We start from the raw sequence: 25,144 nt of genomic DNA, 5'->3' as shown, positions 1-25,144 counted from the left end.
ATTTGTGTTTTACTGTGTGGTTCAGCATGGAAGACAAGAAATTAATTTACTGTCCTATGTTTCTATTGCGGTTATGTCAAATATACACTGTGCTCACATTTTCGCTGAATGGGAGGCGTTCAATCTTTGACGCTGAACAGAAGTCTACTAGTTATACACTCACATTGTAACGGTCAGATATTTATATCACGGTTACTAAAGTTTCACGGGGTATTAATGATCCTCCTTTAACCCATTTTGACCTGAGATCAGATTCTAAAAATGTCTTCTACATCCTGACAGTTTTCTGAAAAAGCTATGTTTCTGTCAGTCGTTCTTCGATTTTTCAAAAATAGCAGACCTACAAGCTCGTAGCGCGCCACCGAGTGGCGCGCTACGAGCTTGTAGATCTGCTATTTTTCAATAGCTAAAGCATAACATAATGCTAACACCAAAAGGGGTTCCCGCCCAAAATGTGTTAAAGGTTAAATTGATATGTTTCAAACATGTAGCATGCAACGAATGCTTTCCATGTGTAAACCACTGACTCCAACACAGAAATAGGTTCAGATAAATAGTTTTATCTATATGCAATAATATCAACAACAATGAAGTTACAACCGAGTTCATCATGACAGCTTAAATGTAGACCGTATAATGTCTGAACGCACGCACCATTCCGTGCTTTTCACACACGCACGTACGCACGCTCACTCGCTCGCTTGCTCTAATTGTTTGTATCGTTCCTTGATTTGTACACCAAACCGAAATAATAGTTAAGTTCCAAACGTAAAGATGATTCCCAGAACGAAAACAATCCCAGAGAAATCCAGCTATCCCTCCAATGGAAAAACAACCGGTACTCCTCACTTGACGAACAAACACAACTCTCACCGGAACAGATGGCGGTCCCGACTGGGTTACTCCTGTCAACGGTGAGTTGGTGGCCTTGGCTATATTCCACCGAATAGCATAGACAGTTAAATACTGTGCAAACGTGGTCAGGTCTCACGTGGACTCCCTGCTTGTTTGTGTCTCTGTCTTCACAAGTCTCGAGAGCCAGCGACTTCCGTGTGTTTAATCACGGAAGCGTCACGGCCTGTCAATCAATCAATCTCCTTTCCGACATTGACCCTCCAAAACATAAACAAAAACAAAACAGATACCTCTTGCAGAAAATAATTACACATAAGGATGGATATAGTGTTAAAGGAATATTTTGAGCCATGCACTTTTAAATGACATTTTAAAATAAACCCATTAAAGAATAATATGTGGCAGTGCTACAACATTTCTTATATTATTATGAGAAATGGGTCTGTGCGTCATGACGTAGTACACGTTCCCCGGGTATAAAGCCACGTACCACGCATGCACTCATTCGTATGCTCAACATACAGTAACATACAGAGATGTGTACACAACACACATAGGCCCTCAATTATCAATGTAATTTACACAAAAAATTGGCGTACGGAGAGATCGCCACAATTTTCATTTGCATTTATCATTCCAGCGTGACTTTGGACTTTGACATACGCCACGTCAAATCTCACGGCTGGTCGGGAGCTGTCGTAGGCTTTGTCTGCACCAGTGTGTCTGTCGTAGAAAAGCGGAGCAGCATTGTCTGATGCAGCTGACAGGCATCTAAACATGTATCCACTCCAAAAATGTACTACAAAAACAATGAAACGCACGCACGCACTGTGTGTGTGCGTGCGTGTGTCTGTGCGTGCGTGTGTGTGCATGTGGTACCTGGGGTCGGGGGTGTCCTTTAACGATGCACTGCAGTACCATCGTATCTCCTTCTTTGATGGTGTAAATCCTCTCACTGATGTTGTCTTCCTTGACGTTGCACGCTGCACCCGAGTGCACGATCTGAGCATTGGCTGGAGCTGTGCACACACACACACACACACACACACACACACACACACACACACACACACACACACACACACACAGAGACATTGAGAGAGAGGAACGAAGGACAGTATAGAATTAGTCAAATATCTAAGCTTGTTCTGGTTGCGAACGCAGTGAGACCTAGCAGAACATGTATGTCTGTCTGTCTGTCTGTGTGTCACGCTGTAACACCACCCACCCACCCGCCACCAGAGGGCGCAGCTGTATCACACACAAACACACACATACACACACACACACACACACACACACACACACACAAAACTTAACTTAAAAAAAAAACTTAACTTAAAAAAAAACTTAAAAAGAAGAAACGTAAAAAAAACGTAAAGAAAACTTTAAAAAAAATAAAATAAACACGCACGCACACATACACACACAAAAAAAAGAAAACGTAAATTAAAAAACCTTAAAAAAACACTTAAAAAAATGAACTTAAGTACGTAATTTATTCTAATTGTTATTGCAATTTAGGGGCTGCGTTCGCTTCCCGCGTTCGCGCGTCTTACTTGTATCAATTCCTTAAAGTGCCAATGTTTGTTTTAAAAACGCCATTGGCAATGACGATAAATTAATGTTTGTTTTGTCCCGAACACAAACATTAAATCCCATTAACAATAAAGAGAATTTAATGTTTGTTTTGACACCGTTTGTTTTACATCATCATATACATCACCTAATCATGTTGTAAGACGATAATAGCGCTTCACACAGGTGTGATTTTTTTACTTTAAGAGCATGACCACAGTAACAATAGATAACCAACAATCATCTTCATCATCATCATCAGCATCATCATCATCATCATCATCATCATCATCATCACCATCATCATCATCATCATCATCATCATCATCATCATCATATATTTCCATAACCCTATAACACTAAACCCGGGTGATTTTCACGTATTATATATGTTTTATTTTCATAATGTTGCTGATGTCTGAGAAGGGTGGGTCTTTCAGTACCTTCATGATGCTCAGTGACATCATAGAGTGTGTTTCCCTGCCCACATTAGAGTTCTCACCGGATCTTAAAAATTAAGGCCCGGCTGGACTAATCAGCAATTCAGCATACATTTTAGGCCCGACGTAGCCCTAAAACGTCTGGTCGGGTCGGGTCGGGTAGGGTAGGGTAGGGTAGGGTAGGGTAGGGTAGGGTAGGGTAGGGTAGGGTAGGGTAGGGTAGGGTAGGGTTTGGGCAGAATTTGAGAACTCTAGCCCACATTCCTGTTTTTTTCTACAGGTGAATTTCACCTGCATTTAGTAAAAAATCCCACCCACAATGGTCTTTTATTGCATTTCGTCTTTGGATATTAACCCATTTTGGGCGGGAACCCCTTTTGGTGTTTTAAACATTATGTTATAATTTAGCTATTGAAAAATAGCTAATATTTATTTCAGAAAACTGGAGTATTTAGAAGATTTTTTTTAAATTTCGAGGTCAGGCCTAAATGGGCTATGGGAGCCGCAGTGAGTTCCTCCTCCTGCTCCTATCTGGTCTCTCTCGGGCAGAGACGATGCACTCCAATCAAATGCTGATCGGGGGGAGGTGGTAGGTGGGCCGTATTATAATGAGTCAAAAATAGCTGGGATGAGGGTGTGGTAGAGAAAATAATTTGCATACACAGCGCCCCCCACCACATCAGGACATTGTTGTACTGCAGATAAAACTGCTTTTATTTAGAAGCCAGACAGAAATGACATGAACTGGTTAAATCAGAGTGGTGATTTAGGCTCAAACCATTAGAAATATGTTTGAGGGACATAAACAATATGATATTAAATATTTAAAATGCAAGTTCCTTTAAGTTCTAGAAAACCTTTTTAATCTGTTTGTTATTATCGCATTTTATACAGCAGTACAATATACATTGATAATAAAAAATAAAGTCCACTGTGCAGTTTTTTCATACTTTTTTTAAGCAAGCACTGCAGTACTTATTAAAGTACAAATTTGACAGAGTAACCTTCACTTGTAGCTTGACCCAAAGGTATAGCCTATAGTGATGGGGTTGTGGCTGTGATGATAGATGAGATAGAGAGAGAGAGAGAGAGAGAGAGAGAGAGAGAGAGAGAGAGAGAGAGAGAGAGAGAGAGAGAGAGAGAGAGAGAGCAGGTGAGGTGAGGTGAGGTGAGGTGGGATAAGACAAAGACCCAGAGGGAGTTGTGGAGGAGGGTGGTTGGTGGTGGAGTGCAGACTCATGTGGTTAGCATCGATTCACAGGGAGAACAAATGTTTATTTGCATCTCGCAGCTGTTGTTAAACAGACAGAGGAGGAAGTGTGTGGGTGTTGAGGGCCGGCTCACCTGTGACTCGAGCAGAAATAGCGCGAGCGCATATGCGGTGCGGTGGAATGGTGTCTGGAATAGTGCACTGCGGTTCTAAATGTGTCTTTTTAATCCACTCAAAAATTGTCTCAAAACAACCTCAGTGAGGGAACAGGAGATGGCGTGTCCTGCCCAATTATTCATGTACAGATGATTTTGGTCCGTGTGAGAGACAGTCTTGGATGAAGACCGAGGCTGACATGTGACAAGGACAGTTAGGATGACTTGAACCTGTACTGTCACACTTACAGGACCATGTGTATAGCGGCCCCTCTGAGTCAAAACGACCCCCTCCCCCCCCCCCTGTCAACGTTATTTGGTACCTATATAACATACTTTGGCTGTCCAAGAGCTGTATCTTCCTTGGCCTTACTAGATGTATTTTCACATGGAATAAAGGTGTCGGCACATGTGTGCGTGCAGCATATGTGTGTGCATGCGTGCATGTGTGTGTAAGGGGTTTATTTGAATACATGAATGTCTGAGTGGACTGTGAGAGAGGAGAGGATTTCATCAGTAAAGCAGTCAACCATTCAAGAGTTCATTATTCTGTCAAAGACCTCCGGAGCATATTATCACAGCTATAGCTTTGTCACACGAGCACACACACACACACACACACACACACACACACACACACACACACACACACACACACACACACACACACACACACACACACACACACACACACACACACACACACACACACACACACACACACACACACACACACACACACACACACACACACACACACACACACACACACACACACACACACACACACACACACACACACACACACACATGTTTCTCCGTGACGGCGGTCTGCAGGTGAGAGAGTTGATTAAGTATTTCATACAACAGAAATAATATCCCTCTGGTACTGTAGGTTAGTCTGTCGCCGAGCCCGAGGCCGGCCACTCTGGCGGGGGCGGCGGTGACAGATATAGCAATAATAATAATAATAATAACGGCCTCTTCTTTTCCTCTTTCTCTTCTAGGTTCTACGGCGGACATGGGCGGCTCCAGTGGCGGACCCAGGTAAGTGCAGGTAGGTGGTTTAGAGTAGGTTAATAACACAGTTCGTATAGGTTAGGTCTCTTCTCCCTCGGGTTCCCGTGACAGGTAAAGTATCCCACAGGTATGGTATTTAGCATATAGGTGTTCTTCCCTCCACAGGAGCTATGTAGCCCTCCTATCCCGGTGCAGTAAAAAGCCTCAGCGGAGTCTTCGCCTTAACCTATTTTGGACGGGAACCCCTTTTGGTGTTTCAAGCATTGTGTTATACTGTACTTTAGCTGTTGAAAAATAGCAGATCTACAAGCTCGTAGCGCGGCACAGAGTGCCGCGCTACGAGCTTGTAGGTCTGCTATTTTTGAAAAATCGTGAAAATGTGGCACAAATTTGGAATATATATTCTTTCTGAGTGAACATTTTTAACTCAAATCTTTGCTTCTGGGGGGTCCCTGGAACAACATATTTTGAGATGGGGGTCGGTGGCCAATTACATATAATTTATGGGGTCCTTGACATGAAATATTGAGCACTTGACCACTGATACAGAAACATACCGGTAGGTATTTCAGAAAACTGTCAGGATTTAGAAGACATTTTTTAAATGTCGATGTCAGGCCTAAATGGGTTAAGTGGCTCCTCTTGACTCGTGAGGTGATTGTGATACAGTGAAAAGGTTTCTCTTATACGACCTTAGCGCGGTCGAGGATCCCCGCCCTGTCTCTCTCTCTATCTACAGCAGGGGGGAACGGGAGGTGAGAGCGGCTTCCTCCTCCGCCTCTCGTCCATGCCTCGCTTCTCCGTCTCCAGCTCCAATCCTATACGCCACCCGACGTGTTCCTGTGAAGCGTGTCTCTGTCTGCCCGTGCATGGTGAACCAGCTGTCGCCGCACACTGAATGAGAGCGGCTTTTACACTACCATGCTTAGAACGGCGCGGCTGGTGCTGATTGCCGACGGGCGCGTCATCATTTCCGTCTGGCCAAGTATGAAGTTCGGCACGTATACACTTGGCCTATCACTTGCCCGAGGGCGTGTCTCGTGCTCTTGTGTGTGCGGCGGCGAACAGCGTTGCTGGTCACCATGGCAACGCACTCACAATGTCGGGTGTTTCCCCATATAGACTGTATATATATATATACTGTATACCATTGAACACACACAGGCAACAAATGTCTTTCAGGTGAGCACTGTGCTCAGAAAGAGCTCATATGAGGCTGACTCGGTCAGACCACCAGCGGATATAAACAGTGAATAATTGTCCCCTTTTCAGGTTGTTAGAAGCTCACAGCTCGTTTCCCTCTCCAGAGAGGCAGAGGGGTCGACAGAGTGACTGCCCTGCCTCCGGCAGCAGGGCTGACTTCTCCAACAACGCAATGGACACAGAGGAGGGTGGGGGAGAGAGGGAGGGGAGGGGAGGGGAGGGGAGGGGAGGGAAGGGAAGGGAAGGAAAGGAAAGGAAAGGAAAGGAAAGGAAAGGAAAGGAAAGGAAAGGAAAGGAAAGGAAAGGAAAGGAAAGGAAAGGAAAGGAAAGGAAAGGAAAGGAAAGGAAAGGAGCGAGACAGAGGAAAAAGGTTAGGAAAAGAACAAGGGAGGAAGGAGGAAACAAGGGAGGAAAGAAAATCAGGAAAAGACAGACAGACAGACAGACAGACAGACAGACAGACAGACAGACAGACAGACAGACAGACAGACAGACAGACAGACAGACAGACAGACAGACAGACAGACAGACAGACAGACAGACAGACAGACAGACAGACAGACAGACAGAGGGAACAAAAGGGATTTGAGTAGAGGTACAGAGACAGGAACAAAGCAAGAAATGGAGATGAAGGAGAAGGGGTATAGTTAAGGTGAACGAGAGAGAGAGAGAGAGAGAGAGAGAGAGAGAGAAGAAAAGAGAAATGAAGGGCACAAAGGAAAGAGGAAGACTTAATGACAAAAAATATATTAAAAAGACAAACCGATAACGTCTGCACCAAACAAATGCACCAAGTTTCATGAACCATCTCTAACATCAATATATATAGAGCACATTTGACATGGTTTAACACCACAAATACTGGCACCCACTCTGCCCTATCATTCAGATACGATGAGCATTAATACATTTAGGTTGATAGATTATCACAGCTCAGAGAGAACGACCGCCTTGACAGCATTGACGCGTCATTGATCAAAATGTGCTGAGGGCCGCTGATTGAAAACCCCCCGTCCTTGTATCGTCGGTAGGTTTCTGAAGGGCTCGATGTAGATGAGCCGTAAGTGAAACGTAACTATCGGCACACGCCTCATCTGATGAAGTGATCCGTCGCAGAGCTGCCATGTTTGTTTTTGTTGAGCAGACAGGATATTTCTCACCAAAACTAATGACAGTCAAGGAGGGAGGGGTGTCAGGGCACACCGACAGCTTTATGGAGTGCGGCGTGTGTGTGGGGCGATGTGGGTGTGTTGAAAAAGAGACGTGAGGTGTTTAGGTGTATGTGTATGCCTGCGTGCATGCCTGTGCACGCGGGCACACGGTCTTGACGAGGGAATCTCACAGAAGGTCATGAATCGTGTATAGAAACAGAAGCCCGGGAGCAGATTGATATGTGTAGTTACTTTATGGTGGCTGCTCATGCATACAGATGAGGCCTGTCTCAATCCAACTCTTTCAACACAGACCCTGTTAGATGAACACCCACCCTACCCTGCCCTCCCATCACAAGTTAGAGGAGAGGTGGATGGAGGGAGAGAGGGATGAAGGGAGGAGAGAAATAAATGAAAGACAGAGGGACGGAGGGAGGAGAGATGGTGTGAAGAGAGACGGATGAAGGTAGGAGAGTTTGGGATATGGTGGAGAGACGGATGGGGGAGAGTTTGTTCGTTCTCAGCCTCTTCCTCGGTGTTCGTCATTTTTAATCGATGCCTTGTCTGGGTTCAGGTAGCGTCTTGGACAGACTGTCTCCTTCCCTTCACTTCCTTCCATTCAGTCATCAGCACGTGATTTTCTCCAAGTTTTGTTCCCCGCTTCCATTCCGCCCTACTTTTTAGTTGACATCTATAGAGCGTCGCAGTCCCGCCCCCTCGAGAGACCCGGAAAATACATCCCCGTTCATTTTCCTCATAGACTTTTCAGAAAGTATTTATTTAAAGACGTTTATGCCGCGGACAAAGCCAACTCTTGTCATGACAAATCCTGTCAACAAACACAATTTTTTTGGCTTCGTACGACGCTTAAAATGTCTTTAAATAAATACGTTTTGAAATGTCTATGGGAAAAATGCATTGGGATTCATTTCCTGGACCTGGCGTCATCATGAAAGGGGGCGGGACTGCGACGCTCTATAAGCAATATAATGTTAGCATAACAATGATTCCTAAATGAGTCTTAAACCGCTACACCGCACTGAAAGACAGATCTACAGCATCTTAAACAACCTCATTCCAGAAGCTTCAGAACAAAATATCAGTCGTTATATTCATTCGATTTCACACACACCATGGCATTCAGACTGCCCATATTTGCGTAAAATACAGTTTGGATGGTGCTCCCTCACCTCTGATCAAAGTTTGGCGCCCATGATCATAACCCTTAGGAGCAGTGGATGCCATTAATATGCCAGGTCAGTAGAAGGCCTAATGCAAGGGTGTCAGACTCATTTTAGACTGATTTCAGTCTAAGGGCTCCATTTCCGTCACCGCTAAACCCCTTATCCCTAAACTTCTTTTTACTATTTTGAAAAACATTTTTGAATAGTTCAACTAGCCAATCTACATTGACACATTGTGAGCTTGTAGACTGGCCATTTTAACTATTCAAAAATGTGTTGCAAAATAGTAAAACAAAAAAAGGCAAAGAAGTTTAGGGATAAGGGGTTTAGCGGTGACGAAAATGGAGCCCAAGATGTCTGAACAGCAGTGTGTATACGATACATATTTATTAGCATGTTGTGCTTTAGTGTACAGTATAAAGGAGCGTTACACCTGCAGTATCCAAGCATCCAACAGCCTTTCAGCACATCTATCTACCATTCTATGAAGTACGCTGTTGATATGGTTATGATCAGAATTCTTTTGGAAAAAAGTAATGCACAGAAACATTTTAATATGAGGCTTGGCATTCGGTCATGAGGCCACTTCAATTTGCTGAAGTTTAGGGTTTCTGTTATACTTGCTGTATTTTCTACCTCACAGGCAGATACTGATCAGGACAAAAGCTAAATCAATAACGTCTCACGTTGCCCAGACTCAAAATCTGAAGGTCCTTAAGCTTTCTAACCAAAAACATAATGGCTGACTTTGAAGCTCGTGTGTGTGCGTGCGTGCGTGCGTGCGTGCGTGCTGAATGTGTGCATGCACCATGTGTCTGTACGTTATATGTTTCTGTTTAGTACCAGTAACCCGGGGTTCGGAACAGGCCGTTTCTGATGGACTCCACACTTCTTTGCTGCATATGCTTGTGTCACTTCATTTGCATTCCATTTCACGTCACTTGTGGACGAATGCCCGTGATTCCCGTCATTTATGTGCAACACCCATCATTTGTGTCGTGTCATTCGGTATATATCCTGTCAGCCCAGCTCGTAGATCCGAGGAAGATATATATTTCCATAATAGACATGGCCCCTGTCAGGATGCTCTGGATTGTAGAGGGGAAAGATTTCCTCAGCTCCCTGAGGTGGTACAAAGCCCGATGCGTCTTTGCATTAACTTTGCATTTAACCCATTCTGGACGGGAACCCGTTTTGATGTTTTAACTAAGCATTATGTTATACTTTAGCTATTGAAAAATAGCAGATCTACAAGCTCTTAGCGCGCCATGTGTGACACATGACATGAATATGTGTGAATTGTGGACAATAATGACTATGTTGCCTGGGCCATGGCTCAATGGTCCAGGCACCTTGGCTGGTAATCCAGTCTGGCAGTGTGCCGCGGGTTCGACTCCCGATCCCGACAGCCTTTACTGCATGTCTTCCCCCCATCTCTCTCCCCATTTCCTGTCAGCCTACTGTCTGTCCCTCCATTAAAATAAAAAAATAAAGGCGAAAGCCACAAAAAAAAACATTTAATAATGACTATGTTATAGTTCTGAAAACGATTCTAGTACTGTCCCAGACTGGCCTCCCAAGTACTCTGACAAAAGGTATCATATCATAGGTATCATAGTACATAGTATTATAGTACATAGTATCCTATAGTCCTAATTTGATGAGTTTTTAAACTTTCACTCATCATAGACATGATGCAATAAGCATGCAACACACAAAAGTAGGCTACACAAAACAGACTCTGTTATGATAAAATGTATTTTAACGTGACTTTCCCACATAAACTCTGAGAAGTGTCTGCACCTACTTATACATATTTATTTTGATTGATATAAAAGTAGAAATCAGAGCTATAAGGTGTTACAATTTCACATCAAAAGGTAAAACAAGTCTAAAGTACATCAGAGGATATTATTGCATCAGAATTCTGAAAAAATGATATTTATAATATGGAACAGATCACGTTCTCTCTCAGACTGCAGAAGGAGACATTTATAAAGTTTTGGTCTAATTGGGTGGAATATATTATTCCTTTGCGACCAGATTTTGTAGCGGCAATGATTGAATGATTCTGTCTTACTCGTGTCTCTTTCTTTTGGTTCTGTTGTTTTTATTTTAATTACTGCTCACAGTTTCAAATACTCCCCTATGTCTCCCTATGAGTGTTATATTGTATTGTACTTTAATTTCTGTACACATCATCCATCTCTCCCATATGCTTTATTTTATTTGTATTCTTTTTTGTTCCCGTCTAAAAATAAAAAAATAAAAAACCTGTGGACAAAGAAACACTATTTGAAAAATGGTTGTATAATACTAGAATTTCGCGGGCCTTCGGCCCGCTCATCCCAGAGTTGCGTTGCCCCGCGTTGCGATACAGAAGTCCACAGATACAGAAGTCCACAGTGACACGCGTTGTATGCAGCTGTTTTGTGTTGCAGCGCGTGCGCGCGCGCGCGTGTAGTGTTGTTGTTATCCATATATGCGCCGCGGTTCGTCCCGTTTGTTCCACGCCAGGTGTCGACGCAGTCGTTTGTGCGATTGGCGTGTTTGCATTATTGTAACTGTGTAGGCATACCATATTCTGAATTACCAAAAAGGACACATGCGCGCGTGCATGTGGATGTGGATGTGCTCATGCGCGTGCACGTCGTGCACGTCGTGCATGTGCCGTGCGTGGGCGGTTCTGTTAAATTGAGATGTCAAAAGAATCTATAGCCTAACAATAAATGGATCAAATATGCTCTGTATTAGTTATGTATTTATTTAAAGCAGTGGCTGTGAAAGGTGTGATCCAGGGACCCTCATGGTTCCTTGAGGGGGTTCCAAATGGACCCATTATAGGTCTGTAACTGTGAGAGTGTAACACATGGACCCAAATGGACCCTTACAGGTCTGTAACTGTGAGAGTGTACAAATGTAACCAAATGGAGTGTTGTATAACTGTTAACTGTGATACTGTAGAAATGGAATGAAATGGGACTGTTATGGGTCCATTTGGTTTGACTCTCAGAGTTATGGGGGTCCTTGAAATTAAGAAGTTTGAGAACCTGTATGCAATGGCTTATCTGTTGTAAAAAGAGAGACCAGCCTATTCTCCAAACCATCATATGTTATGCTTTGCTAGGTTGTACGAAATAATATTGGGTCATTATAATTTGCAGGACTCACCGCGCGCACAGCTGCCTTGTCTGTGTTGACATGACATGGGCTTGCAGGACAGAACTTGTATTTGTGACAGACACATAGTTCCTTTGCAGACAATACAATGTGCTTCTCATTGGTCAGTCACAAAGCTAAGAAAACAGCAGCCTACTTTTTCTGCATGTCAATGATGAGATAGTTCTCCGCTGTCTGTCTATCTGCAGACAGCGGAGCAGCCAGCGAGCCTTTCTCTGATCTGCGGTCGGGACCAGTGGTAGTGGTGTGAGCGTGCAGCGCATGCAGAGTTATGAAGAATACACATTCCGGGGTTCGGGCTGAAAGTCCACCTCTCACAGTGTTTTGCCACTACGAACCATTGAACGTGCATTGTAATACACATTGGTGTGAATGGTCTGTGAGCGTAGCGATACACTACAGGCGATACGTGTGAAACCCCGGACATTTGAAGGAATGTATAAAACCACCCGGACTGGCCGGACAGGCCCCCAGAAGAGGACGTATGGTAAAGTGTGTATGTAATCGCGGCGCTGTCCATCCAAGTTAGAATGAGTGTGTGTGTGTGTGTGTGTGTGTGTGTGTGTGTGTGTGTGTGTGTGTGTGTCTGGCTGCCCTGTGTTTTGCAGCGTGGGGATCGCCATGTGAGGGGGCTAGCCAATAAGGGCCCTGTGTTGCATGTGGAGAATTCTGTAGGTTAGTGTGTGTGGTGCAGCCGAACGGGGTGGTGAGAACATGAGGGGGATGTAGCACAGCAATCGGTGACCCCTACATTAAGCTGTGTTGCTCCCAAGATGCAGTGCAAATGCGTGTTGTAAGCAACCGTAGCCAATGGGAAAACAGGATGCAGTGTTGCCAGGTCCGCGAATTGTAAGCGAGTTGTAAGTAGCGTGTTGAATGGCATTTTTTCTGGGCTTGTTTTCATAGACGTGGCAACAAATTAGGCGGGGGTGTCGGTGCTTGTGGCGTGTTTGTGTTTATTATTGATATTGATATTGTTTGCGAGTGTGGACGGGAGCCGGCTTTAGTGGCAGTGCGATGACAATTTTTACGCGGCTGGTGTCGAGTGTGGCCGTGCGGCGCGACATGAGGAGATAGCCGTGGATCGACGCGGAGGGTAAGGCTGTGTCGTGTTAGTGTGTTGTTGCAGTGTGTGTTGCAGCGTGTTGCAGCGTGTCAGTGACGTAGTAGCTGGTGCCTTTTGTTCCTGTGCGTGCTTTTGGGCACATGTTTTCAATTGTAATATAGGATGATTGTGGATGTCCCTAAATAAAGAATTTAAAAAAAAATCTGAAAATGAGACATTATTTACAACATATCTCTGCTTTGTCTTGAGCCTGTGAGCAGGCTTGCACCATTACTCCCTGGATCACCTTTTCAAAGCATATTATTTCGTTTATAAACTTGATCTTTTTTTGTATCTGTTTATTGGATTTTTACATGTTTTTTCCCCCGCCCATGTGGGCTCCTTGTTCATATAAACAATACTGCAGGAAAGTTAAAAAGGTTAAATTATAAAATAATAAATTATAAAGATAGAACAGAGACAAAATATCTTGCTTAGAAATTGTCCAAACAATATTTGTGTAAGCAATGTCTATAAGAGAAGAAAAAGAGGAGGGGGAGAAAAAATAAAAGAGGGGAGGGGGCCCACCTGTGTGTGCGTATAGACATCGGTTTACACGACGCACGTACAGTACAATGCATATAGGCCTACAGTTGGGTGCCACCGATATTGTCCCTTATCATTTGACCCATTTAGGCCTGACCTCAAAATTTTAAAAAAATCCTTCTAAATCCTCCAGTTTTCTGAAATAAATATTTTCACGATTTTTCAAAAATAGCAGACCTACAAAGCTCGTAGCGCGCCACTCGGTGGCGCGCTATGAGCTTGTAGATCTGCTATTTTTCAATAGCTAAATTATAACATAATGTTTAAAACACCAAAAGGGGTTCCTGCCCAAAATAGGTTAACTGTCCTTTTGCGCAGATCACGCAAACCTCAGCAAAAAGAAAAGGACAATATCGATGGCCTCCAACTATGCATTCACCATTCCATAATTCAAATATCGCTCATCTCTGGGACGACTGTCAGGGTTTTTTACATGGTCCATGAAGGGCTTCCATTTTTGCTGGAAAGTTCTCATGGAACCATTAAGTGAGAATCTAATCTTTTCAAACGGTAGAATAGTACGTCCTTTATCCATCCGTTATGTGTAGTAGGTGGAGAAACCTGTTTACATTTGAGGAGTATAAGACGTCTGGCTAACAGAGAAGTAAAGGAGATTATTCTCTTAAAGATGGAGTGCCACAATTTTTGTATTTTTCCAGTTTTTCATGTGTCTATGAGGTGACAGTACTTCATTAAACACCCTGGAGTCGTTTTTATGTGCAATGGTGTATGAACTTTGTATTTAGGTTTTCTTCCTGGAGGCTGAACCCTTGACAGTCAAACGGGCCAATGAAATAAACAATAATATAGTGACACCACACTATCAGCCCCTCCCCTATTACAACTACAGCTGTGGGTGCGGCTTCAGTTCAGGTGGATCACCAGCCATCACCACCCACCAGGCAAACCAGGCATACTTAATTAACTGGTGGGCGTGTCCACATAAAAGCATGATTTTAACAAATACTGTACACTTTTTGGAACAAGTTCTTCCTCCTTATATTATAATAATACCTGATGATCATCTTTTCAAACGGTAGAATAGTATGTCCGTTATCCATCCGTTATGTGTAGTATAGGTGGAGAAACCTTTTCCATTTGAGAAGTATAAGACGTCTGGCTAAAAGAGAAGTAAAGGAGATTATTCTCTTAAGGTATTGAGGAATATTTGTCCCTGGGGAAACACCAAATATAATAGAGCCTTTAGCGGGTTGGGTGGGATGGATACGCCTAATATATCAGAGTAGGATTTAACCCATTTAGGCCTGACGTCGAATAAATAAAAAGTATTCTGAAAGACGCGCTATGAGCTTGTAGATCTGCTATTTTTCAATAGCTAAAGTATAACATAATGCTTAGTTAAAACGCCAAAAGGGGTTCCCGCCAAGAATGGGTTAAATATATCTGTCCAGAAATCCACTAACCTAGGGCATGACCAAAACATGTGTAATTGTAAACTTGATCATTTTAATATGTTTTTCTTTGAACTTGACATGACAGATAATATTAATTGTAATAAATAATAAATAATACAAGCAGTGGATGAAATAAAAATATTACTAGGATAAGTGGAGGATAAAATTTGTAGTATAGGACCAATGTAAGTTGATGTTTATGCATTATAATTTTTTACGCTGATGTTAGTTCTTAATTAGGTGCTGAATGATAGATAAATATTTGAATGTGATTAAATCTTTTTTTGCCAACATTATTTGTAGGTAAGAGACACGACAAAGCAGAGAGATGATGTAAAAAAAATTCTCACTTTCAGAATTCTGATGTAATAATAGCCTCTGTCTATACTTTAGACCAGAGATTTGTGACTTACCTTTTAACCCATTTTGACCTGAGATCAGATTCTAAAAATGTCTTCTACATCCTGACAGTTTTCTGAAAAAGCTATGTTTCTATGTCAGTCGTTCTTCGATTTTTCAGTCAGTTAAAATGTGTCTAAAAACAGGCTGTTTGTGTGAGTTTAATACACTTTGAGATGCAGAAATCTACATTTACATGTGAAACCATGTGTGTTGTTGGCTATTGTGTTAAATAGTTCTCAGCCAAAGTGTACCTCCACCTCTATCAAGCATGACTGTTTGTTTTTTTGCGACCATACTCTATATCCGACCTCAAACCTCAAACTCTTAGATCTCCATATATGGAGCTGACCTGTTCTGACATTCAATGTGTTGATCCTTCCCCACCCGTCCTTCCTCTTCGACGTCTCCCTTTTGACTGATACCTGTCCATCCAAACTCTAGACGGGCCCGCCACAAAGTTATTAGTGCAGCCGTGCCCGACATCCGGCAAAAAATAGACTTCTCAACAGGCCCGAAAATTAAGGCCAAAACATTTCTAATAAACACACTAATAAACACACCTCACATCAAAGGCATTGTACATTCAAAATTAGAACGAAGCATGTGTAAAACAAATTAATAAAAAACAATATTGATAAATGCTAATCACAGTATCATAAGTTTGCTATTAGGGCTATACATGTGTATATATATATATATATATATATATATATATATATATATATATATATACATGTATCGCGTTCCCTCTCTCTCTCTCTCTCTCTCTCTCTCTCTCTCTCTCTCTCTCTCTCTCTTTCTCTCTCTCTCTCTCTCTCTCATACAGCAAAGCTTTCAACAGTGAAACTTGTCATATTTAAAATCACATGAACATTATTCACATACGCCTGCCCTGTTCTCTATAGCCTGGCCCCTTGACTCAATCATTTATAACAGAATAGCCTATGTCAGGCCTATGTTAGGCACTTTGATGGGAAAAAGCGATGCGATGGGGAAATCACACATCCACACCCGAGTATAAACCATAATAAGTAAACTTCAAGAAGAGATGGTCATCATTGTGCTACAGAGTGAGAGCAGCTCCGCTCTGCTAATTGATCTGACATTTGCGCAACTTGACTGGCATTATGTATACAGTAATTAGTTATTTGCCAGCACCCATGCTCCAATAGTAGCCTATTTGAAAAGGCTTTCATATAGTCTTTCTATAAGGTTTGGCCTTATAGATAGAAATGTGTAAATACAAAAATGTTCGCACACGGCATCGTGTGTGTGTGTGTGTGTGTGTGTGTGTGTGTGTGTGTGTGTGTGTGTGTGTGTGTGTGTGTGTGTGTGTGTGTGTGTGTTCCCCAGTTGTAGGGGGATTGGCTCACGGACCCAATCCCCCTACAACTGGGCATACAAATGGAGTGTGGTGAACTTTGTGCTGGCAATCAATGGATGGCTACAGTGGATGTGCCAGTGCACGCCTAACGTGTATTCCCCCAACCCTGTGACGACGTGGTCGTATATGTTCCCGACACGAGGGAGTAATAAAAGACATGTATGCTTTCCAGGACTGACTCCTTTTTAGAGTGGTCTGGACTACAGGTGAAACAATCTATGTCAGGGGTGTCAAACTGGTGATCCGTGGGCCGCATGCGGCCCAGGGAGAGGTCCAATGCGGCCCTCGAGATGATTTTCAAAAAGGAAACAACGCTGCTACTCCCCCTCCCCCACCTGCCCTGCTAATGGCCCTGCTGTAGAAGGCTTTGTCTCTGCCCAGGTGCGGAATGTTGTCACTGATGGGCTTGTTAACAGTCTATTCAAAGTTGTTGTGGATTACTCTCCTCACACTCTGATACAGCAGGACATGGAGAGGCTAACCATAGTTGTTACAGCTCAGTAGAGTTTAATTTCCCTTACCAAGTGAGGAATATAGTCTACTTACACACGATAGTCAAAGCAAAGAGATGCAAAGTGTCAGATTTCATGATGGCTACATGTCAATTTCCCATTTTGGATATTTTTGATAAAATAATAATTTCATTTTTAACTATTTTCGAGTGGTTTATTGGGTCTTTTTTCCACATCTCATACCAAGCGTCTTGTAGCCTACAACTGTAATACAAATAAAGTCAATTTATGTCAATAAACAGTCTAGAAAACAAAGCCAAGTGACAACTGTGTAAGTCAACGCACGTGAGCTGCAACTGGCCGCGGCCCTCATCAAGTCACCTTTCGCGCGATGTGGCCCTTGCCCCAAAATGAGTTTGACACCCCTGAGCTATGTGCTGTCTTTTATGAGAGGAGGAGCGGAGGTAATCGCTGGTACCATGCCAAATCAGATACATTCCCATCATTCACAATAAACAATGTACCAATCAGAGTCTTTGCACGTCACAAAACATACAGCTACCTCGGACACAAATGTAATGTCGCCGGGGAGTGGACAGCGCAAGTGGACGAGATTGTGGCTAGACCTGATACACTCCTCTCCTCGGAAGCGATCGGGCAGGTCGCCCTGTCCAAAATACAACATCTCTTTTCCAATGTTCATATGCCAAAGAAGGTACTGTATGACTTGAACAACAAAACTGTACAGCGAGAGAATGGTTTGGCCTGAGCACACACACACTGTGCGAAAAAGTGGAAAAGTGGAAAGGAGCGGACACCGAGGTGCACGACTCTGAATCTATGATCACGGACCTGTCAATCGTGCGTGCAGCATGCGTGCGTGTGTGTGTGTGCATGCACACGTGTGAGCGTGCGTGTGCGCATCTGTCAATGCGTGCGTGCAGCGGAACAGCTGCCCTTTGCAGAATACAGTACATTTCCAAAGAAAGCTCAACTCACTGCGGACTCCCGTCCGATTACACTATATTTTCGCGACCGTCTCCCCCGGCGAGAATATGTCGGGGAATGTAAAAAACGTGTAGTGTGACCAGTCAGAAATAAACGGCAAGGATTTATGCAATTTTAATCGGATAGTCTGACAGGGTACGTCGTGAACGATAATAAAAACAATCAAAAAATAATTTGTGTACCGGCCTTTAGTCTCCAAAGGGTTCTTTGCTCAATAAAGAGGACAATCCCTCAGGTTTCATTGCTAAAACTGTGTGGGAACTATCACGCAGTAAAAACAAAACAAAAAAACTATTCGTTCCAAAGTCTTCAGGGCAGTCCTTCATATTGGGGTGAAATAATTGTTTTCCAAATCAATGGGCATAGGTTTATTATCAGCTGTTCTTGCCACTGTTCTAGGAACTACCATGCATTTATTATTAAGTATTGTGTTTTGTTTGTTTAGGTCACTGCATTGTACAAGCAATTGTATTACTAGCTCAGTAGTGTCCGCCCCGGAGACTGGGAGGTTGGGGTTCAATCGACAGCCAAGTCATGCAAAAAAGAATCTAAAACTCAAGTTATTGGTTTGGAGTTGTACATTCTTCTCAGCAGAAGCAACCATTGAATGCCAGAAGCCAACAATTCTATTTAGTTCTCAGTTATTCCTTCCTGGATAAGGTCCACTTGATTTTGGAGTTGCTCATTTTTCTTAGCCAAAGCATTCATTTGACCAGAAAGTCTCTCTATTTCCTTCACCAGAGTATCTTTGGTTATCAGTTCTTCCTGGTTGAATCCCAGTTGGTTCTGCAGTTGCCCATTCTCCTCAGCAAAGGCCTCCTTTTCTCCAGCTGGTCCTTGCCTCTCCTTCCCACATTGCATGTCCTCCTTCTTAGCCAAAGCCTCATTAGGACAAAGGGTATATTTGGTTCTCAGCTGTTCCTGCAGGGTGAGGTTGTCAAGTTTATTCTGGAGTTGTTCATTATTAACCAAAGCCTTGTTTTCTCTAGGTGATCCCTGCATCTTCTTCCCACATTTATCCTCCCCTGTTAAACAAAGAGTATCTTTGTTTTTCAGTTCTTCCTGAGAGATGTCCACTTGATTCTGGAGTTGTCCATTGTTCTTTGACATAGCAACATTTTCAACAGCTTGTCCCAGTCCATCCTCCCCCCATTTATCACCATCCATTAACCAAAGGACTTTGGTCCTCAGTTCTTCCAGGAGGAGGTCCAGTTTGTTTTGGAGTTGCAGATTCCTCTTAACCAAAGCATCAATTTCTCCAGTTAGTCCTAGTCTCTCCTTCCCCCATTTCTCCTCCTCCGTAAACCACTGAGACATTTTGTTTCTCATTTCAACCTTAGTGAGGTCCAGTTGTTTCTGGAGTTGCCTATTCTTCTTGGCCAAATCCTCCATTTCTGCGGCTAGTCCCTGTCTCTCCTTCCCCCATTTGTCCTGCTCTATGTTGAATGCCAGCAGCCAATTACTCTCTTTTGTCCTGAGTTCTTCCTGAATGAGGTCCACTTGGTTCTGGAGTTGCATATTGTTCTTATCCAACGCTTCCATTTGTCCAGAGAGTCCCTGTATCTCATTCCCCCATTTCTCCTCCTCCATTAACAACTCAGCATCTTTGGTTCTCAGTTCTTTCTGGATGAGGTCCACTTGGTTCTGAAGTTGTACATTACTCTTATCCAAAGCTTCCACCTCTCCGGAGAGTCCCTGTCTCACCTTCTTCCATTTCTCGTTTTCCAGTAACCAATAAGCTTCTCTAGTCCTCAGTTCTTCCTGGATTACGTTTAGTAGATCCTGGAGTTCCCCATTCCTCTCAGCCAAAAACTCCTTGTCTGCTACTAGACCCTGTCTCTCCTTCCCCCATTTCTCCACCTCTATTAAGCAATTACCGTCTCTAATTTGCAGTTCTTTCTGAGTGAGGTCCAGATGGTTTTGGAGTTGTCCATTCTTCTTAGCTAAAGCCTCATTTTCTCCATCTAGTTTCCGTCTCTCCTGCCCCAATTTGTCCTCCAGCGTTAACGAATTAGCTTCTTTATTTCTCAGTTCTTCCTGTTTCATGTCCAGTTGGTTCTGGAGTTGTCCGTTCCTCTCAGCCAAAGCCTCCTTTTCTACATCTAGTCCCTGTCTTACCTTCTTCCATTTCTCCTTTCCCATCAACCAATTCACCTCTTTAGTTCTCAGTTCTTCCTGGACGAGGTCCAGTTTGGTCTGGAGTTGCTCATTCTTCTCAGCCAAAACCTCCTTTTCTCCAGCTATTCCCTGTCTTTCTGTCCTGCACGTCTCCTCGGCCATTAAGCAACAAGCATCTTTGGTTTGCAGTTCCTTCTGGACGAGGTCCAGTGTTCTCTGGAGTTGCTCATTCTTCTCAGCCAAAGCATCCTTTTCTCCAGCTAGTTCCTGTCTCTCCTTCCTCCATTTATCCTCCTCCACTGACCAGTTAGCTTCTTTAGTTCTCAGATCTTCCAGGATAAGGTCCAGTTGGTTCTGGAGTTGCCAATTCTTCTCCTCCTCCATTAACCAACGAGCGTCTTTGGTTCTCAGCTCCTCCTGGATGAGGTCCAGTTGATTCTGGAGTTGCCCGTTCCTCTCGACCAAAGCCTCCTTTTCTACAGCTATATGTCTCACCTTCTTCCAGTTCTCCTTTTCCATTATCCAATTTGCTTCTTTAGTTCTCAATTCTTCCTGGGCAAGGTCCAGTTGATTCTGGAGCTGCCCATTCCTCTCTATCAAAGTATCCTTTTCTCCAGCTAGCCCCTGCCTCTCCTTCCCCCACTTCTCTTCCTCTCTTAACCAATGCTCATCAATTGTTCTCACTTCTTCCTGTGTAATATCCAGTTGGATCTGGAGTTTCCCGATCTTCTCAACCAAAGCCTCATTTTCTCCAGCTAGTTGCTGTCTCTCCTCCCGGCATTTCTCTTCCTCCACAGACCAATTCGTCTCTTTGGTTTTCAGTTCTTCCTGTGTGAGGTACAGTTGGATCTGGAGTTGCTCATACTTTTTAGCCCAAGAATCGTTTTCTCCAGATAGTCCCTGTCTCTCTTTTCGCCATCTTTTGATATTTCTATTGCCTATTGACAGACTCTCTTTAAGGGTGGTAATGTCTTTCTCCTTCTCATCCAACAGCTTTTGGATTTGTAGGAGTGTCTTTTCCATTGCCTGGAACTCGTACTCTTTGAAGGTCTTTTCTGTTGCCTGGCACACATTCATTGCGCTCTCTTCCTCCATGACTTTAATCTTTTGCTCTGCAGAGAATAACCTTTCAGCCGACATCCGCAGCTCTTCAAGCAGTTTTCTTTTCTCCTCTTCCCAACTTTGCTGTTGTGCAAGTATCTTTTCCCGAAGGGTCTGTGAATAGTGTTTCATCATCATGTTACCATTTGACTTAGACATTTTTACTACTAGTTCTGTGAGGTGCGTCTCTCTCATTTCCTGAAAAATGTATGTGGCTACTGTCATCTGCTGTCCCTCCTCACCTGGGCAACATGACATGTATCTTCTGAACGGCAATCTTCAATTGGAGTAATTTCAGTTATTTTAAAATACCAAAATTCAAAACTTCTACACTAGGCCTATCAAATACAAATAGAAAGTAGAATTTAAAATGTATTAATATTTGTATTAGTGCTACATTAAATTAACGCCTATCATAATTCTCTTTGAGTGTAAACTGTTAAATGCTGATAGTCTATGGTACGTGACGTAACAGCGTTTGCATAAACTATTGGCTAAATATGGACAGGCAACCTACAATGGAGGAATGAAGTCTTCCCTTCTTTGCTCAGCAATGTTTGCCCAGCAAAGTTTGTTGTTAACTCTGAGTTAACAACCGCCAAAGAGCTGGTTCTGGTATGAATACACTTTTGTAATTGAATATCTCTAAACAAAGGAAGAAGAATATTTTCAGTGTCAGACTTCATCTACAGGGGTAGGCAACCACGCACGGTGCCAACATCTGGCACAGGGGTCACTGGCACTCTGGCATAATGTGTGAGAGAGATTATATTTCTTTTAAAATACTAGGGAGGGGGAGTCTGTGAGATAGGTGGGTTATGTCTAATGATCATTACAATGTCCTGATGTGAAAGAACATAGTTATTTCAAAAGAAGGGAGAAAAAAAATCGCAACCGTGCCAGATTCGTTGTTGCAAATGAGGAGGCGACCAGGCCGTGCGTGCCAATGCTGGACAGAGCCAGAGCGTCCATGCAGTCCAGACATCCGGAGGTTGTAGCTGCACGCAGCAGGGCGGAGGAAGCACAGCTCAACTTTGAGCGTGAACCAACCGTGGAGAGACGTGTTGTACTGAATGAAGCCAAGCTGTTTCTCTTCAGTACATACACCACCATCAAAGGAGAGGAACTGATGGAGAGTGTGCGAAGAGTGCAGGCAGCGCATGGGTGAACGGCAATATGGAGAGGCCTGGAGAGTCATCAATGAGATGACTGTATGGGTGGAAGAGAGCTAAGGAGGGACATGTGGAGGGACACAGCCCCGAGGAGAGGGTGACTACCTGGTTGACATGTGGAGGGACACAGCCCCGAGGAGAGGGTGACTACCTGGTTGACATGTGGAGGGACACAGCCCCGAGGAGAGGGTGACTACCTGGTTGACATGTGGAGGGACACAGCCCCGAGGAGAGGGTGACTACCTGGTTGACATGTGGAGGGACACAGCCCCGAGGAGAGGGTGACTACCTGGTTGACATGTGGAGGGACACAGCCCCGAGGAGAGGGTGACTACCTGGTTGACATGTGGAGGGACACAGCCCCGAGGAGAGGGTGACTACCTGGTTGACATGTGGAGGGACACAGCCCCGAGGAGAGGGTGACTACCTGGTTGACATGTGGAGGGACACAGCCCCGAGGAGAGGGTGACTACCTGGTTGACATGTGGAGGGACACAGCCCCGAGGAGAGGGTGACTACCTGGTTGACATGTGGAGGGACACAGCCCCGAGGAGAGGGTGACTACCTGGTTGACATGTGGAGGGACACAGCCCCGAGGAGAGGGTGACTACCTGGTTGACATGTGGAGGGACACAGCCCCGAGGAGAGGGTGACTACCTGGTTGACATGTGGAGGGACACAGCCCCGAGGAGAGGGTGACTACCTGGTTGACATGTGGAGGGACACAGCCCCGAGGAGAGGGTGACTACCTGGTTGACATGTGGAGGGACACAGCCCCGAGGAGAGGGTGACTACCTGGTTGACATGTGGAGGGACACAGCCCCGAGGAGAGGGTGACTACCTGGTTGACATGTGGAGGGACACAGCCCCGAGGAGAGGGTGACTACCTGGTTCGGCCACTTCCAGAGGCTCCTGGGTATACAGCAGCGGATGGACTTGAGGAGGACGTGCCGGCAATCCTCCAGGTGCCTGGATATCAAAGATGGTCCCTTCACGACCAGTGAGCTTCCCAAGGCGAAATCAACTGTGAGGGAGGGCAAGAGTGCTGGGCCAGATGGAGTATCCCCGGAGGTCATAAAGAACTGTGACCTCGATGACCTCATCCTGGAGTTTTGCAACCTGGCACTAATGAACAACATACAGCCTGAAATATGGTCTCTGTCTAACATCATTCCAGTGCCTAAAGCAGGGGACCTCTCAAAGCCAGACAACTACCGAGGCATCAGCCTGACTTGTATCACTGCAAAGGTTTACAACCGAACGATACTAAACAGGATACGGCATGTCATTGACCCTCACCTGAGGGAGAACCAAAATGGCTTCAGAGAGGGGAGAACTACCTTAGCACAGATCTTGGCACTAAGGAGAATGATTGAGGAGGTGAAGAAGGATAACTTGACTGCTGTACTCTGCTTATTCATCGACTTCAAAAAGGCATTTGACTCGATCCACAGTGGCACAATGGTGAAGATCCTTAAGGCCACGGTGTCCCTCCCAACTTTCTTTGGGTAATAGAGACCATGTATGCAGGAACAAGGGCCAAGGTGGTGACCCCAGATGGCAACAGCGAGGAATTTGATATCCGGGCCGGGGTAATGCAGGGGGGGACCCTAGCCCCCTTCCTCTTCATCATAGTCCTGGACTATGCACTCAGGAAAGCCATCAGTGGACGAGAGCAGGATCTTGGCTTCACTCTAACACCATGGAGGTCGAGACGACGTCCCAAAGTAGTCCTGACAGACTGGACTATGCGGATGACATGATCAGCCTGCTCTCCGACAACGTGGAACAAGCTCAGGAACTCCTGAACAGAGTGGAGCTGGAGTGTGCCAATGTTGGCCTTAGGCTAAATGCCAAGGCCAAGGCCAAGGCCAAATCACCGGAACATCCACCTCTCACAACAACAGGAGGCACTGCGCTGAAGGAAGTCAAGGACTTCAAGTACCAGGGCTCATGGGTCAACTCAACCGAGCAAGATCTGAAAGTGAGGAAGGCACTTGCATGGAGGGCCCTGAATGGCATGACCAGTGTATGGAACTCCAATCTCCCACGTCAAATCAAACTCAGCTTTTTCTACGCAACAGTGGACTCTGTTCTCCTACACGTAAGTGAAGGCTGGACCCTGAAGCCAAACCTGCAGAAGTCCCTTGACGGGTGCTACACCAGAATGCTGCGTGCAGCATTTAACATCAGCAAGACTGTACATGTTACTAACAAGACTCTGTATGAGGGATTACCAAGGGTGAGCCAGAAAATAGCAGCCAGGAGAATGAGACTATAGCAGGACACTGCCAAAGGCATCAAGAACTGCCAGCCAGCAAACTGGTGCTCTGGGAACCAACACACATAGGAATCGATCACAAGGACGTCCCACGCTAACATACGTGGATGTACTCAAGAACGATGCAGGAGCACAAAGTACCAACGAACTGGCCAGATGTATGGAGAACCGGGATGACTGGAAG

The 25,144-nt window shown here is 44.4% G+C and overlaps 1 protein-coding gene across 1 annotated transcript in view; it reads right to left on the bottom strand.

Moving 5' to 3' along the window:
• Nucleotides 1–25,144, bottom strand: part of LOC306920619 (MAM domain-containing glycosylphosphatidylinositol anchor protein 1-like) — a gene marked incomplete at both ends in the record, with an annotated part of 247,081 nt that overhangs the window by 185,982 nt on the left and 35,955 nt on the right. The window contains one exon of the mRNA XM_079497429.1: nucleotides 1,735–1,874. Within this exon, the coding sequence (XP_079353555.1) occupies nucleotides 1,735–1,874 (140 nt within the window). The remainder of the gene's footprint in view (nucleotides 1–1,734; nucleotides 1,875–25,144) is intronic.

The sequence above is a fragment of the Electrona antarctica genome, assembly GCF_951216825.1.
Source record: "Electrona antarctica genome assembly, chromosome: 3".
Lineage (NCBI taxonomy): Eukaryota > Metazoa > Chordata > Actinopteri > Myctophiformes > Myctophidae > Electrona > Electrona antarctica.
This window is presented reverse-complemented; position numbering and strand designations above follow the sequence as displayed.